The sequence below is a fragment of the Ambystoma mexicanum genome, chromosome 12 (genome assembly GCF_040938575.1).
Source record: "Ambystoma mexicanum isolate Mex_15411 chromosome 12, UKY_AmexF1_1, whole genome shotgun sequence".
Taxonomy (NCBI): domain Eukaryota; kingdom Metazoa; phylum Chordata; class Amphibia; order Caudata; family Ambystomatidae; genus Ambystoma; species Ambystoma mexicanum.
In genome coordinates, this window is record NC_090936.1 from 1,251,702,490 (window position 1) to 1,251,719,013 (window position 16,524).

General features: G+C 46.1%; 1 protein-coding gene across 4 annotated transcripts in view; it reads left to right on the forward strand.

Annotated features, from left to right (window-relative positions):
- The window catches only part of WASHC4 (WASH complex subunit 4), a 1,230,387-nt gene that overhangs the window by 318,376 nt on the left and 895,487 nt on the right, over positions 1 to 16,524 (forward strand). For all 4 annotated transcript variants that reach the window (XM_069629940.1, XM_069629941.1, XM_069629942.1 and 1 more), the window contains 2 exons: positions 5,332 to 5,455; positions 5,672 to 5,799. In XM_069629940.1, coding sequence (XP_069486041.1) covers positions 5,332 to 5,455; positions 5,672 to 5,799 — 252 coding nt within the window. The remainder of the gene's footprint in view (positions 1 to 5,331; positions 5,456 to 5,671; positions 5,800 to 16,524) is intronic.

Below are 16,524 nucleotides of genomic sequence, written 5' to 3' on the forward strand. Positions count from 1 at the left end.
TCCACTAGTTTTTGAAGTGGTTTCACATCTGGATACTTTTGGAATCTTTGCAGAATCCTGTGGTGAATACTCTGTCGACGACCTTCTTCTATTTTCATTTGCTCGAGATTTCCTCGAATCAGGGTTCCATACTCTGCTCTCTTGGCATAGAGATCGAGTGGAGTAATTTCTTTTCTTAAACTTGCCCCCATCTGGGTTACGTTCACTTGGTTTGGTTTCCCTAAAATAGCCTACCATTAGCAGGCTTTCCGCTCCATTAAGTAGCATTAACTTCACCAGCGGTGAGGTGGTGTGACGAAAAATACTATAATTTCGGCCCTTTTTGCCAAATTCATTGATGTTTAGGTCCTCCGTACGTACGCAGTTGTCTTTAGTTAGGGATATGGTTGAACAAGTTCAATATTGTTTTCCTGTCAAGGATGAGCTTATCCCCTTCATCCAGAAATTGGCTCTAACTTAAGAGTGTTTTTTTTTTCTTTTTTTATTAGACGAATTCAGATGTTTAGATCCTTGTCGTAAGTCATGGTTTTTAGTTACTGAGGCATATGATCTTGAAAGGGTAACATGATGATGAGTTGCTTGGTTTTGCTGGCGTTTTCTTTCAGGTGAATTGGTGCGCCAGGTTACACTATTACCAATTCTTTTGCGATGTTCATTCGCCTGAATTCTGCTGGTCAGCAAATTTGATACCCTTGGCTTAGAGGTTTCTCGGTTATATCTGTTACCACAATGTTGACTGGTAATCGAGGATTTATCCACCTCTACTCGCTCCTCGAGAAGCCTCAGGCGTTTCTCATCAAGTGTTGAAAAAATCGGCGAATCAGGCTCCAGTATAATTACTTTTTTCATAGTCGGGAGGCGGTGAGCTCTACATCGCAGAATCAGCTTTTCTCTTTAGCTGAGATTCAGATTCTTCTATCGTATATTGACTAAGATCCATCAAGTCCTTAGAAGTCTCAGTATCGTCTATGCTCAGCACAGACGTGCTTACTTCTTCGATGTTAATAGACTGTACATTTTTTATTGATACCAGTTTTCGTTTGCCAAACCTACATTTCCTCTGTTCAAATATTGTTGCAGTGTGTTTTCCTTTTATGACAACTTGGGATGATTTCCGAACCTGATTTGGTTGTGGGGCCCTTCCAGAAGTTGTTTTTATTATCTTTATGGCTGTTCATTTCTTTCGGTTTTTGGTTGTCTTGCCTTGAATCGAGCTTATTTTTTTAATTAATTGTCTTCATTTTTTCAGACTCTTCAGGCTGGTCTAATGATTGCAGAGGGTCTTTGATTTCTAACACTACACAGCCATTAGTCACATTTTCCAATCTAGGTGGTTGTTTGCCTTGCTGTAATTTTCTTTTTGTGGCGTTATCAAGGACTCTAACTGGTCCTTTTGCGAGCCATAGCTTGGGGCGGCTGGAGAGGGTTGGTTTTCGGTGGCTTAGCCACTACCCTCCCCTCTGATACCCTCTCCTTATCAATACGACTTGTTTTTGACCGAATATTCAGTGTTATGCAAGCTTTTTCTGTTTAAGTGCCAATTGAAGCCAAAATCTCTTTCTCTGTAATTGATACCAGATTGACTGGTTCTGGATTTACGTCCCTGCCACGGGGGGCCGGGGTAAGAGTACTTTGATCCTTCGTGTTTAATTTACTTTGTCTAGCCTCAGTTGCCATAACATACCCCTCCAGATAAGTCAGCTTGGTGTGCATCAATGCAGCCATCACTGTGTGGTCTTTTAATGTCTCATTAAGAGCCTCATAAAGCTTGCTAAATGGAGCTAAGGCTATTGTGACAGCTGACATAATCGCAAAAAGATCAGGCTTTTTTAATCCGTGTTTCTTTTCTGGCAATTGCTGGAATCTCATTCATTCTTTTGTTCCGGGGTGGAGTTGTAACGAAAGGGCATGAGATGGAGGAGGAGGCGGCAAAGTTGATAGTGTTTGAGACTGGACACGATTGGTCTATTTTATTAATATCAACATTGTGCAGCGAGTTATCCTTTGATGGTTCTTTGTCATTTACAACAATGGACAAGGACGGTTTCTTAGACAAGCTAAGGTCATCTTTAGTTGTATTAATTAGAAGATTCTCTTGCACATCTGGTGTTAAGCTATTTTTATCTCGAACTACAGCTTTAGGTTTTGAGTCCAGTTTCATTTCCTCCCCAAGAGGCGTTTGTCGGCTCATTTCCTCTCTTTGAGTTGGATGTTCCCGCCAGAAGCTTAACAGGTAGCGTTGGCTCATTCACAGAAGACTTGTCAAAATGCCATCGCTTAGGGGTAGAGGTTTCTTCCTGGGATACCGCTTATCCTTTAGTTACCAATTTGGAAGGTTGCACAGAAAGGTGCTTGATTGCAGTTTCGGTTTCAGTAGTTTCCTCTGCTCCTACCGAAATTTCAGCATCTGAAAGTTCACTTTGACAATCCACATGACCTTTCCCACGTTTGTTGAAGAAATCTTCGAATACGTTAGTGGTGGGAGTCTTCAAAGGAGTTACTGTCCTGTGCGTGCGTGGTTGCTTAGATGGCTGACACAAATTTTTACTTGTTTTTATCAAGTTGTTTTCAAATTGGAAAAAGTTCTTGGCTTGGTAGCTGGTTTTCAAAAGAAAATTCTGTATCTTATTTGGTCCTTGGGGTTTTTGTAGCTGTTCATTATACCGATCTTCCCTGTTTTTATCTTTTTGGGATTTCAAGAGTTCCTTATCAGCCGTAGGATGCCCCTGGATGGACTGTTGTTGATCAGAGAAGTCCACATGAGCATCATCAGAATGGTCTTCATGACTTGAATCCAAGTCTCCTTTAGGACCTGTTAGGTCATTCTCTTCAACCAAGGATAATTGAATGTCCTTTGGATCGTAATGTGGACTTACCAGATCCTCTCTTACGGTCACTGGATGAATCTAGATTTGATTCTTTAACTCGGAATTCAACCGGTTCTCATCGTGCACCTCACCTAGTTGAGTCAGTTGCTCAATCTGTTCAGTCTGTTCAGTGAGACGCTCTGTTTGAACTGGCACATTTCCCATTTCCGGAGTTAGTTGGCAATGACTGGTGATGTTACAGCATTTTCCATTTACACTTGTGAATTTGTGAGGCGCAAGTATTTTTAAAAGAGCCACCTGTGAGGGTTTCAGCAGAGGTCATTCTTTACAAGCTAAGTACCTTAAAGTTGCTGGTTCGTACAAGAATAGTCTTCCTCCCCTCCACACAGGTTTCCGTAGGAGGATCAACAGCTTTGCTCATTAAAGCTGGCTTTACTTCACGAGCCAGATATATATTGGTGATAGCAGTCCTTGGGCTCAAAGCCGATGTCTGACAGTTATTTAGATGCTGTGGGAGGCAGGGTAAGTTAAGACTCCAAACCCCCCAGCTCCTCACGGTGCAGACATGAACTTCGAAGGCAATGTTTGAAATCCAATTAGCAGGAAACACTGTAATCCAACCTACACAACTCCCACCAGCTTGTAGCACCAGTGTTAGGGGTGCTTTCCTAAAGTCCTACTGGTATTAAGACTTTAGTAAGCTATCCCAGTGGTTTGTAGATCTCCAATTCTTATTATCAGTCTGTACTAGCTAAGGACCTTGGTAGAGTGGCAGAGCAGTCAGGCTTATGTTAAGAGGAAGATGTGATCTGTAGGTAAACACTGAATCTTATTTAGACAGGCACTACAAAGAAGCACTTACACATATATTTATATATAATGTATATATTTATTATATTTACACCAGAAGAACTTTAAATACTTTAGATGTTTCCACTAGAACACTTTGTAATACTTGAGAATACACTTCAAAGGACACTTTCACTTCACTACATTTGTAGCAGCGTTAGAAAGGGAAAAGACAATGTTATAGTATGAACAGCAATTACGTGCACCTTTGAGCTCAGATGGTACTCTTTGAACTTTGGACATCTTTTATTTGAACTGAGACTTTGACCCCGGGAAAAATCATGCTGTACAGTCTTCGGGTGGACAATCGAAGCCCCCTCCGCCCTTTCATGACATCATGAATAAAGCCTTTGACAACGCCTTTGCCTGTTGTCTCTCTTGTGACATTCATTACTTCTGTTTTTTTTCTTGAATGTTAGGATGTGTTGGTTCGAATTCTCAACACCATTAACTGAATAGCTTATGAATTTCCCTTTAATGGAAACAGTGCATATTTGGCCTTCATGGTGTTTCCCCAAGTGTAGAGGTTTACCCCCAAACCCTCTGCCAATCCTTACATCTCCCCTCTTCACCCCCTTACCATTTCTGCCCGCCCTTTTTTGAAAAAAAAAATTGTCCCATTCCGACTTGCACACACATTTGCTTTGCCAGCTTTCGATTTCTCTGTGCAGGGGTTGGATTAGTGGGATTCTCAATGCAATGTTCACATTGGTGACTGCACAGTTTTGATATCCCTTTTTTGAGAATGGAGTGATTACAGATGTGCTGCCCAGTGCACAGTCATGCATGAAGATGCTTGGAGGCACTCGGCTATATAAGGGGGAGAAGGGTGGAGCGTCATAAACCGCATGACTATGATCCATGCTTGGAGGCACTCGGCTATTTAAGGGGGAGAAGGTGGAGTGTCATAAACCGCATGACTATGACCTATGCTTGGAGGCACTCGGCTATTTAAGGGGGAGAAGGTGGAGTGCCATAAACCGCATGACCATGACCTATGCTTGGAGGCACTCGGCTATTGAAGGGGCTGAAGGGTGGAGCGTCATAAACTGCATGATTATGGCCTATGCTTGGAGGAACTCGGCTATTGAAGGGGGAGAAGGGTGGAGTGTCATAAACCGCATAACTATGACCTATGCTTGGAGGCACTCAGCTATTAAAGGGGGAGAAGGGTGGAGCTGCATAAACCGCATAGTTTCATTGTCCTTTCAGTTAAAGTGCCTATTTTGCATTTAAAATACAAACTGTACAGAAGCCAGTTTCATGTGAGCGTTCCTTTGGTGGCATTCCGAGATAGGGCAGGGTCTGAATTGCTCCATTCCATGTGCCCAGTCAGATGGAAAGGGCTGTGACAAGGGATGCCGGAAGAGGATTTCGGCACTTTTGGAGTGCATTTGATGGAATCTGGGCTGTACTCGGAAGTCCTCTTGACCCACCAATTGCATCTTTTCCGGCGTCATTTGTAACTTGAGGAAAGGGCAGCCACGTCATTTGTGTTCACGCAGAACAAATTGCACATTCGTAAAGGCCCTTCAAGATTTTCCCAACTTGTGCAAACAGTTTGCCATTCACATTGACAAGTTGCTTGTATTGATCAGTGCCAAAGGTTCTACCCTCTCTGCATCCATGATTGCCATGTTCTTGTGTTTCCTAGGGGTGCATAGAGCAGCAGTTTGATTCCAGCAATGGAGGCGTGTCTGTGTCCAAGAATGGCCCTTTTGCTGAAGAGTTTTCGCACACTATCCGCACAATTTTTGCCAACGTTGAAGTGAAACTTGGTAAATGCCTTTTGTACATTTATATTGATCCCTATGATGCCCAGCGAGCCCATTGCTTTTTCATGATTGTATTTCTCATGGTATATGTAGAATTTTGTTTTAAGAAGGTTGTTGCATCAAATTTTCATTTTTAGTTTGTTTTCAAATTATTTGCATTAGTTACATTTTATAAGCTGTGGGTTTTGTTGTTTCTTTTTTCCATGTGCGCTCCCGAAGGTGAACCCTCTGAAATTGACCAGAGGGAGCGGTACGTCGGCCTCTGCGGGCTCTATGTGCTGCACTTTCATATCTTTCGGACAGTGGACAAGAAGTTTTACAAGTCCCTTTTGGAAGTCTGCAAGAAGGTAAGAATTTCTTTCAATCGCGGTCTACATTAGTGATGAGTGAAAATAAAATCCTATTTGGTTTGTCTGACCTCATGTTGGGTTATTTGTTTGCTTGGTTCCACCAAAGAATTGTTGAGCTGTGATGTGAGTGATACTCTGTGCATGTTGGCTTTATATGCAAGAGAAAATGCATCTTTAAGGAAAAGGGGAGCTTAGCTGAATAATTTGATATTTTACAAACATTTAGCTGTTCTATTGCCCCTTCTTCTCTCTGCTGATGTTCATTGGAGGATGGTTTGAGCCATGAGGGTGCTGGCCAATGTCAAGGAAGTGATGTGTTGGAGCATTTCCTTCACTTTTTTACTGCTGTTTATTTTTCCTTTGGATGTAGCATCTTTACATGTTATGGGTCTTTTGAGGCTAGCCAAATGTTTCCTTTAGGGGCCTTTTACATTTAACCTTAAACGGTCTATAACTTCTGGTCGGTATGCCCTACAGACTAAAAGGAGTGTTTCCTCTAGAGTGTATTTAATCCTAGTGTTGAAGGACCCCCGAAACATCTGCAGATGGTTTATGTGAAACACTTGTGTATAGGCGTGTTATAAATGCCATACCATATCATATATCATAACCTGGACTCTGTTTTGGTGATCTTGGCTGCCAGTGTACGGGGACATCAGTCTCTAATGGCTCCAGTGTACGGGGACTTCTGTCTCTATGGCTGCCAGTGTACGGGGACATCAGTTTTTATGGCTCCAGTGTATGGGGACATCAGTCTATATGGCTCCAGTGTACGGGGACATCAGGCTCTATGGCTGCCAGTGTACGGGGACATCAGTCTATATGGCTCCAGTGTATGGGGGACATCAGTCTATATGGCTCCAGTGTACGGGGACATCAGTCTCTATGGCTCCAGTGTACGGGGACTACAGTCTCTATGGCTGCCAGAGTACAGGGACTTCAGTCCCCTGTCAAAATTCTTTGTGTTCCAGTATTACCTCCTCTTTGAAGTATACGGCAGGTTAACATTCTTTCCCTTTATTTGAAGTATATTCTTTACACACTCTGCGAGCGACATCCTTTTATAATAATCCCTTTTGTGTCCCCAGCACTGATTCTCCAAAAAGCCAATTTCATACTTTGAAACCCGTCCACGGACTTGGCTTTACGAGAAACCACTGTGGCCATCAACAGGATGGGCTCCAGTATGATTATCTGGTTAGTAGTCCCAATAACTCCTAGGAACTCTTGAGCATACCTCAAGGACATCAGACTTTCACAACCAGACTTTTAACAGTATATCGCACTCCCCACCCCCACACAAACTAGTAATGCCCTCTAGGAAAGTTCTATGGTCAATTAGGAATCCCTTGTCCCTTCTGGTCGGTCACGCCAACGATTACATCACTCACCCATGTGCTTTCCTTTTCCCTAAATGTTGTGAGTTAAGTCTGTCCATTTTTGTCTTTCAGACTTTCCCCGGCTCTCATTGGCCCAGTTTCATTTTCACCCCAACAACCATGGTCTGGATGCTACTCTATGCCCCGTCACAATTTGCCTCTACATGAGCATAGCTTGGTCCTTTGGGACCACTGTACCGATGTGTATCCTGCATTTTCCTGGTGCCACGGGGTCGCGTGAGAATGAGATTCCTCCAAAGGGCTCTCAGGGCTCAGTGGTCTTAATTCTCAGGCAAGATGTTAGACCTTCTTCAGGTTCCGAGTAGGATCATGCAGGATCTCCTCTGGTGGGCTGCGAAGACAACATTCTGAAGGGAGAACCTTTTTGGCAACCATGAACTCCTCACAGGGTGGCGAGCCCACGCCAACGATCTGATAGCGGTTGTTGGTCTCCATCGCAGACCAAACTACACATCAATCTTTTAGATGTGAGAAACCTGAGGGTATTCACCCCATAAGATCCTGAGAATCCCTTATTCAGGTGGCCAGGACACAGCCATCGCTGTTGAATCCGGTTCCTAGGGGTGGACCAGTGGGGGAGGATCACTGGATAGGGGATCCCAGAGTCCTGCTCGGGGCAATGTACCAGGTGAGGCGCAGCATTGTGCCAGAGAAGGAGAGAAGGGCAAGATATGTAAAGCTTTCATGGGCTTTATTACATCGAGCTCCCTTCCTCCTTTTAAATCAGGCCCAGATCCAACAACCCCTCCATATGAAATCGATCATCTTAGGTCCCAAACTCGGTTACACCCAAAAAGCATAACTCCCAGAATCATTGTTTCACCATTCTGCATTTAAATACTTGTCATTCTTCTTCCCGTCACTCCAACTACTATCTCCCGCACTCCCAACCTACTAAAAAAAAAATGATTCCCACAATCCCCTTGGTTCATGTTACAACCCCAGCTACTCCTGCTCGGCTTACCAACCCAGTCCCTCTGATTGTCATCTTTTGAAATTCCTATTTTCCATGACAGAATACTACCGGTCCCACAATTCCCTATGTTCTGTTCTGCATCCCGGTCATTCTCATCCATTTCGCAAACCTTCACCATCCTACCCCATAGGACACTCGAAACCTCTAACACCCTCTTTTTCCAATACAAATACTTTTTGTTACTGTGATAGACAACAGACTTGTAATAAACTTGTTTACCTGACGTGTCCCAACCCGAGGGTCAGGCAATTGACTTAAACCATACACACCTGACGGCCCTTTCCTTTCCCCACAGGGATAAAAGGTGGCGCAGGAGAGTGCAGTGCAAGCAAGGCGAATACAGCAGACAGCATGTGGAGACGGCTAACGCGTGTCAGTTCAAAATGAGGAGAAAGGCGGCAGGAATCGAGAGGGTGGCGAGGAGAGAGGTGACCATGCCCTTTTCGACCCAGGCCCACAGAACCTCCGTAGAGGAAAGTGTAAGAGCGCGAACAATAGCACAAGTGTCTTGCAACAGATGTCAACGGTACACGGGGCAAGCTTATGCCGATAAGCAGGAGCGAGGGAAGCTCCTGCACCCGTGGTACTGGCCTTGAATCCAGAGAAGCCAGAAGCCAAGAGGTTCATCACAACCAGTGAGTCGAGGGGAGGACCGACAAGAACTGGGATTTGTTGAGTGACAGTTGCAGGAATGGCAGGCTTCAAACCAAAGGTATTGAACTGTGAACTGTAAGTGTGAAGGGGAGACCAGCGACAGAGGGAAACCGACACCACGTGGTTGCAAACTCAAGAGACTCTGGTCGAGCCCCATATTGAGAAACTACAGAAACCAGAAGGCCATATGAAGGCCACCAAAGGAAGCAAAGTGGTCATACGTGAGGGTCGAGTAAAAGCCCCATACATTCGAAAGGCTTTGACCTGTGAATTAGAAGGGAAGTGAATCCTGCATGATGAATGAAAGAAAGGGACGTGAATCCAGTGAACATTTGAACTAATGTAGAAAGCCATTGTGAACCCTGAGGAGGGAGGCAAAGAACAGAAGGATCCGAGCCGAGGAGGGTGATCCGGAGTGAAGCTAAACTCAAACATTGGCAGTTGACAGAGATCTGAGCCTGGCCGAGGGAGATCCAGGGGTGAAGTTGTCAACCAAGGGCTGATAATCGAGAGAGGTCCAAGCCTGAATGAGGGAGAACCAAGGAGGTAAGTTATCACCCAAAGTTTATTGTGAAAGGGTCAGTCCAGAAGAGAGGGACCTAGGGGTGAAGTCACCACCATATCTGAAACTTTGGATTACAGTTGACAAGGGTCAGCCCAGAAGAGGGGGACCCATGGGTGAACCCATCACGCAGCGAATATTGGGAACAAACTTTAATTTGTTAAAGGAACTTTTGTTTTTATTGTTTGAATATATCAGGCCCCGGAAGACTTTCAGAGGAAACAAGACTTGGCCTTCGACGGCCCTGATTTCTGAAAGCTCGAGGGTTAAAGCTGAACTGTCATCTTGTGCTGGACAAACCCGAGAGTGTGTCTTAAGAACTGTCATTGAGACTCATCTTGTGCTGGGAAGGCCTGAGACCGTACTGTACTCCAAGCTCCCATCTTATCCCATGTCCAAAACATGGAGAAGGGAGACCCAGGCTATCGCCTCCGGACTTATCATTTGAGAACACTTCTTTCTTGAAACTTAACCCAACACCTTTGTATTTAGCGTAAGGATTTGGCAATCGGTTTTGTTAGTATAGGCCCTTTTATTTGACTTGACACCAATAGGACCACCTTATTATCATTTGATGGTTGAGACCTTGAACTGTGATCACTTGTGTCTCTTACTTGTCACTATGTGTTTCTCACATAGAGCTGAAGGCGATCATACTAGGGCTGATGGCTTTTCTGCCCTCTGTACGGGGAAGGAATGTCCTGATCACGACCGACAACACAGAGGCCATGTAGTACCTCAACAAAAGAGGAGGCGTAGGTTCACTACCACTGTGCAGAGACGCGATGCAGCTCTGGTACTGGACAATTCAAGAGGGAATCTCCATCTCAGCGGTTCACCTGGCCAGAAAGGAGAACACAGCGGCAGATGCTCTGAGCACAGCCTCCCACGAGTGGGAACTAGCTCAGGGAATCCTGCATGAGATGTTCACCCTTTGGTGAACCCCTCAAGTGGATCTGTTTGTGACCAGTGTCAGCCGGAAGTGCGAACTGTTCTACTCCAGGGAATTTCCCCCAAGAGGAGCTCTAGGAGATGCGTTCGTAGTGGACGGGAGTTTCCACTCCTATACACGTTTCTTCCAGTCCCCGTCATTTCTCACGTGATCAGGAAGTTGAGAAAGTTCTGGAAATCCATGATCCTGATTGCCCCGGATTGGTTCAGGAGGACGTGGTACCCGGACTTTGTGGACATGTCCATCTGCCCTCCAATTCGTCATCCGCAAAGAGAGGACCTTCTCTCGCGAGAGGAGGATCGGATTCTCCATCCAGAGGTCAAGACACTTAACCACCACGCATTGTTTCTGAGATGTTTTGAAATAAGGATTGGGACCTCTCGGATGACATAATGGAGATTTTGCTTTCGGCCAGAAGGCCAGCAACAAAATCCTTGGACTGTTGCCATTGGAACAAATTCTGCAGCTAGCTTAGGGAAAATGAGGTGAACCCTTTTATGTGCAGTGCACCTATGGTGTTGTCTTTTTTTGTTACGTTTGGCAAATCTGGGGCTCCATATTGCAACCATTGAAGGATACTTGGCAGCGTTTTCAAGCTTAAGTGCACGTCGGAAGAGGTATCCTTCAAGATACCGTTAGTCATACAATTTCTAAAGGGGCTTAATAACGTGTTCTCTCCATCTCCATTTCAGATTCCGATTTGGGACCTTAATCTTGTTCTGAAATCCTTGTGTGCGTTCCTTTTGAGCGACTTTATTCGTTTAATTAAGGTTGCTGACCTAAAGAGCATCCGTTTAGTTGCGTTAACATCAGCCGGCATGTTGAGCGAACTTAAGGCCTTATCTTTTAACCCTCCATATACCACCACCTTTAAGCACAGGGTAGTTCTTAAAGTCAAACCAATTTTTCTGCCAGAAATTGTGTTGGGTTTTCATTTATCCCTGAAAATGACTATCTTTTTTTTTATCCGCCACGAGGAATGGCTGCATAACTTGATCCAAGACGAGCTCGTAGCTTCTACATCTCCAGGATGACTAAGTTATGTCGAGATGACCATCTTTTTGTTGGATGTACAGGTCACAAGTTGGGACTTGTAGTCCCTAAACAAACTTTGTCTAGATGGATCATATTGGGCATTGCGGAATGCTAGATTGGCTGAGAAAGATCCCCCAGAAGGCTTCAGGGCCCATTCCACAAGGGACATGGCAACGTCTTCTGCTATACAAAGGGGCGTGCTGATACCTGATAACTGTACGGCAGCCACACGGTCTTCCATTCACACTTTTATTACTGTCTGGATTCGTCCTCAGGCAAGGAAGGGGGATTTGGGAAGGCGGTTTTACACTCTGTCCATGACAAATCTTAAGAGCACTTCTAAAATTCATACTCCCTCCTCCAAATCTGACACTGCTTTGGGAGTCTATCAAAAGATGAGGATCGCCCCTCCCAACCTACCCCGCAATAGAATTTTCGTGCATTATGCTTTGCGCTTGTTAGGGAGAATTCTAATTTCTGTTCTAATTCCCTTCTACCTTAGAGACCCCAGCCCTTTTGCTGGACTTTATGACTTTTAATTTTAACCCTAGAGTGAGTGAGCCCTTTTTCTCTCTCCCTCTCATGTGTTTTGACCTGATTTGGATTATCTGTTTCCTTTTTGAAGTCTGACAAACTCCATAGGTATCTACCCTTTGTATGGTGACGCACAGCACCTTCAGTGCAGTGTCACAGAGAAATCCCCTAGATTTCTCATAAGGTTTAAATACCTTTTCTTGTGTGAACTACTGTTCCCAAGAATAGTAAAGTGAAATTGACTTTACTTACCTCTTCTCTTTGTCGGTCTGGCACAAACCATCTTATCTGGAGTGCTGGGGGGGTTACTTAGTAGCCCCTTATCCTACCCACTCATGTAAACATTTTTATGTTGCCCTCACTACTTTAAATGGCTGGTGGCCGTGGCTTAATTTTCCTACCATTGTCCTTTTTTTACCGAATACTGAATCCTCAGCTGCAGTCTAGCACCCATGGGTGACCATTTTGTCTAAATGGGCCCAGTCTTTTGTTTTTCGCCATTTTATGTGTGTGAGGTCTTTCTTGGGTTTTACTCTGCGCGCCAAGCCAGGTTTGAGCCCTTTGTTCATTTTGCCTTTGACAGGCTTCAGTACTGAAACCTGCCTCTGGCTCCAGTGTGTCTGGAAGGGCAGGAAGGGAGAGAGGTTCCAGAAGCCCCCCTGTCCTTTGTCTTTAAGATGGCCTGAATGTACCCAGTCTGGATTGGCTGGCTGGCTGTCCTTTCAGGACAGCCACCCTGCTGTTTGAGTGACAGCTAGGCTGTGCATGAATGGGAGAAACCTGCTTAAAAGGCTAGTGTTTTGGGACTAGAGGCAGACTTGACCACTGGGAAGAACAACCCGATGACAAATCCGTGAACAAAGCTTGCTGCATCCTCCTGGACCTTTGAATTGCCCGGTGAAGCCCTGCTGCTGTGCTGAAACTTTTTTTACTGATTGACAAGAGAAGTTCTGGAAGGGACGACTTCTCCCCTTGGGTTAGTGGGACCAACTAACCCTGAGACAAACTCCACTGGATCATCTTCCCCGACTGGCTGTACTTCTTTGCTGCTGCAGGAACCGAGTGCCAAGGGTCGAGAAATCTGTAGTCTAGTAACAACGCCTTTAATCCAGCCAGAAGTTTCCAGGAGTTTCCCAGGACCCTCCAGAAGCAGGACGACCAGAACTTCAGTCCCCTCACCATAGTGAAGGAAGCCCAACCGGTGTCCAAGATCTGCATTGGCGCTGTTTACCGAGCGTTGAAGCCGCAAAGTGCTGCTGATCTGAAAAGAGCCTGTAGCTGCCGCCAACCTCCGAATTGCTGCAGGAGTACTCCAGACGTCTTCCCTCTTGTCCCCAAGACTGAGGCCCAGCAACCCAGGATCTGCAGTGCTGCAACCAGACAGATGCCAGCTGGACCACTCTCCTCCTAACCCAAGGTACTGTTCTGACTTGGGGTAATTACCTCAGTGCCTGTTGCTTTGAGGAATTCCTGGGAGGAATGTTTTTTAGAAACATTACAAAGAGGCAAGTAATTTGTTGTTGTTCATCTGTTTCTTCTTTTGGGGGTACCCTTACTTTACTGTCTGCAGGTGTGAGACTCCGGTTTGGTAGGTAGCCCATCTAGAACAGACCTGCATCCTTTGCTTCTGGTGGGGGCATCTCACCACAGCAGTCTCTCGTGCTGTGGCTTGGTGAGTGTGGCTCTTGAGAACTACCTCTGGGGAGTCTTCTTTGAGTCTGATCATCTTCTTGGGCCCTTTGTGCAGACCTGTTACTTTGTAAGACTGGTCTGTTGTTTCCTTTGGGCCGATAGACTTAACATTTGCCCTGGGGGCAATTCCGTTTTTACTGTATTCTTATGTACATTGTTCCTCTGCACAACTTTAGAAGGGACTGTATTTTACATTTCTGATGCTTGTGAATGTACTAAGATATCACATGATGTGCATATAGTCTGACATCTAGTGGAAATCGCAGAGTATTGCATCTTTCTTTTGAAGATCAAAAGGTGACATCTACATGGGCGTGACTGTAACACTATAACACTATCCCTAACATGTGTAGTGTACCCAAAATACCACACGCATCGAGGTCCATCAGATTGTTTTTTTCCGCCAACCTAGTTGGTCATCTATGCGGAGCTCGCATGAGTTTTATATTGCTAACTTTGCCCCACGACCTATGGTCGTATAGTCTCCCGACTAATCTTCTCGACGACTGCCTCATGGGTTTCCTGCCGCCGAAAGACATCTACAACTGCTCTGCGACTGTTAAACTGTCGACGCGTGGCTTCAGCCCTCAAGCCAGGCCCATACAGTAGGGAGAGTGGGGCCATGGGTTTATTCATCTCAAAGAATGTATTTCCTTTACCCATCTTTCTCTTCTTGGTCTGGATGCCGCTACCCTCTGCTATGGAGAGGACGCCCTTTAAATGTTGCCCGTCGTGTAACAGCAAGTTTCCTTGAAGGGACACCCATCGCCGTTGCAATCGGTGTCTTCCTCGAGACCACGATGGGGGCTCATGCAAGGCCTGTAAGCTCTTTCGACAGAAAATGTTGAAAGACTGGCAAACTAAATGGTAGGCGGCCTACGTTCTGCAAGCCAAAAGCCTTTCCCACGTTGGCGCTGTCACTTCAAACAACAAGTAATCCAATGGCAGCCATGGCTCCGAATTGGAAGCCATCGATCTCTGAGCGGAGCCTGCAGGCTCCCAAATGCCCCAGCAGACAGGTCAGCGGTTATGGGGAGATCACACCCCAGCAACAAGGTCACCCACGCACCACAGTTAAAAAGTACACAACCCCTAAGGCCTCTTCGGAATGGTCGAAGAAGCGCACAACACTAATAGGGCCGCCACAATTTTTTATGCCACCTACCAAACCTCACGGTTCGGCACCCTCCACGCGACCGCTTTTGCGCCATGCGACTGGGCATCCCTCTGGAATGGGCGTTCACCCTAAAAAACACTGTCGTCGACGCACCGTCCAAGGGCGTACAAGCACCTAAGGCCTTGTAGTCACAGACCACGACTGCACCTTCAAGTGCGTCGAGACCAACAATACAGCTGCCAAAAATGTACAAAAGCTTTGCGGCTGCTTTCGGCGGCCGCAGAGCACAAGGGCACCCCCTCACATTGAGAGGAGTATTCTGAAGACCCCAGGCTCTCTAAGGCCTTATTGGGAATATCTCCCCCTCCTGGGCAATCTTCCACCTTCAGACACTTCTGCCTCTTTCTTATGGACTAGGGAGAGGTTTGAGCAATACATGGACAAAATGGCCTGGTTTATTGACTTTCCGGACCGGTACATTACACCAAAAAGACCCAGGGAAAAGGACTCCTGCCCCATTCCTTATAAACTGCAGACATTTAGCATCTCTGCACAGGGACACAAAGGAGATATCTTTGATTTCCTGTAGGACCCCACACAGTAGGATACTTATGAAGACACGGCTGATCAAGACCCAGACTGAGATCAGGCGGAGGATCAGGGGCCCTGGCTATCGCCAATGCATACCCCTGACCTAGACGTCATCTGCCTAGATCCCCCTTCTCCTCCTCCACAGAGGGATTCGTCATCTGTTGAGGACCAGATGTTTAACGCGATTTTAAAAAGAGCAGCCGATAGTTTCCAAATTGCAACACATGAGGCAGCTCCAGACTCAGACTTCGTGGAGGATATTCTCAAGGAGAAGGCTCAGACTAGTCAAGCTGTCCCCCTACTAAACCCTATAAAGAGGTGCCTGGCCCCTTGTTTGCTGTCCCCGTCTCTCACACGGGCGGCCAACCCAAGCAGAAAAATGATTCCGCCCATCACCTTCCGACCCACTCTTCATAAAGGGTCATGCTACACCAGATTCCCTGGTGGTCACTACCACTCAGAAGAGGGCGGGGGGGTTCCACTGTCTTCGTCTGAAGCCCCTCCGGACAAAGACTGTAATAAGCTTTATGCCCTGGGTAAACGGGTCACCGTCTCTGCAGCCTACTCCACAAGGACCACAAATAATACCACTCTCCTGGCAAGGTACAGTGATATACAGTGGGGCCTAGTTCAGGGTGGTCTTCAAGATCTTCCCGAGCCCACCCGATCACGCCTGCTGGCGGTCGTGGCTGAAGGCAGATACGTCACCCATAACGTATTGAAGAATACTCTGGACTCTGTTGAGACCGCTGGACGCACCCTAGCCCAGGGGACCTTACTTAAGACACACTTGGATGAAGAACCCTGGCTTTAAACCCGAAAATCAGGCCCTTCTGATCAACAAACCGGTGGACTCCTCCAACCTTTTTGGGAAGGCTGCTGATGACGCCCTGGAGACGGCAAAGAAAGAACACCAAACACTAAAGTCGCTTTCCCAGATCACGGCTAAACCTTTCCACCAACGTGGAGGCTCTAATTCCTGCTGGTCCTTTCATGGTCAAGCTTTTTCCCGCTCTCCCCACGGACCATACGGCTCAGAGAATACCCCCTCTTCCTCAGCCCAAGGCTCATCTGGTAGCCACCAATACCAACAAAGAAGCAAGGGTAGAGGCAGAAACTCTACTACTAGAGGCTCCCCGGCCTCCACCTCAGAGTGACTAGTTGGTTCGGGTCCCCTCCCACGTTTCCCTAGTCAGGGGTCGCTTGTCG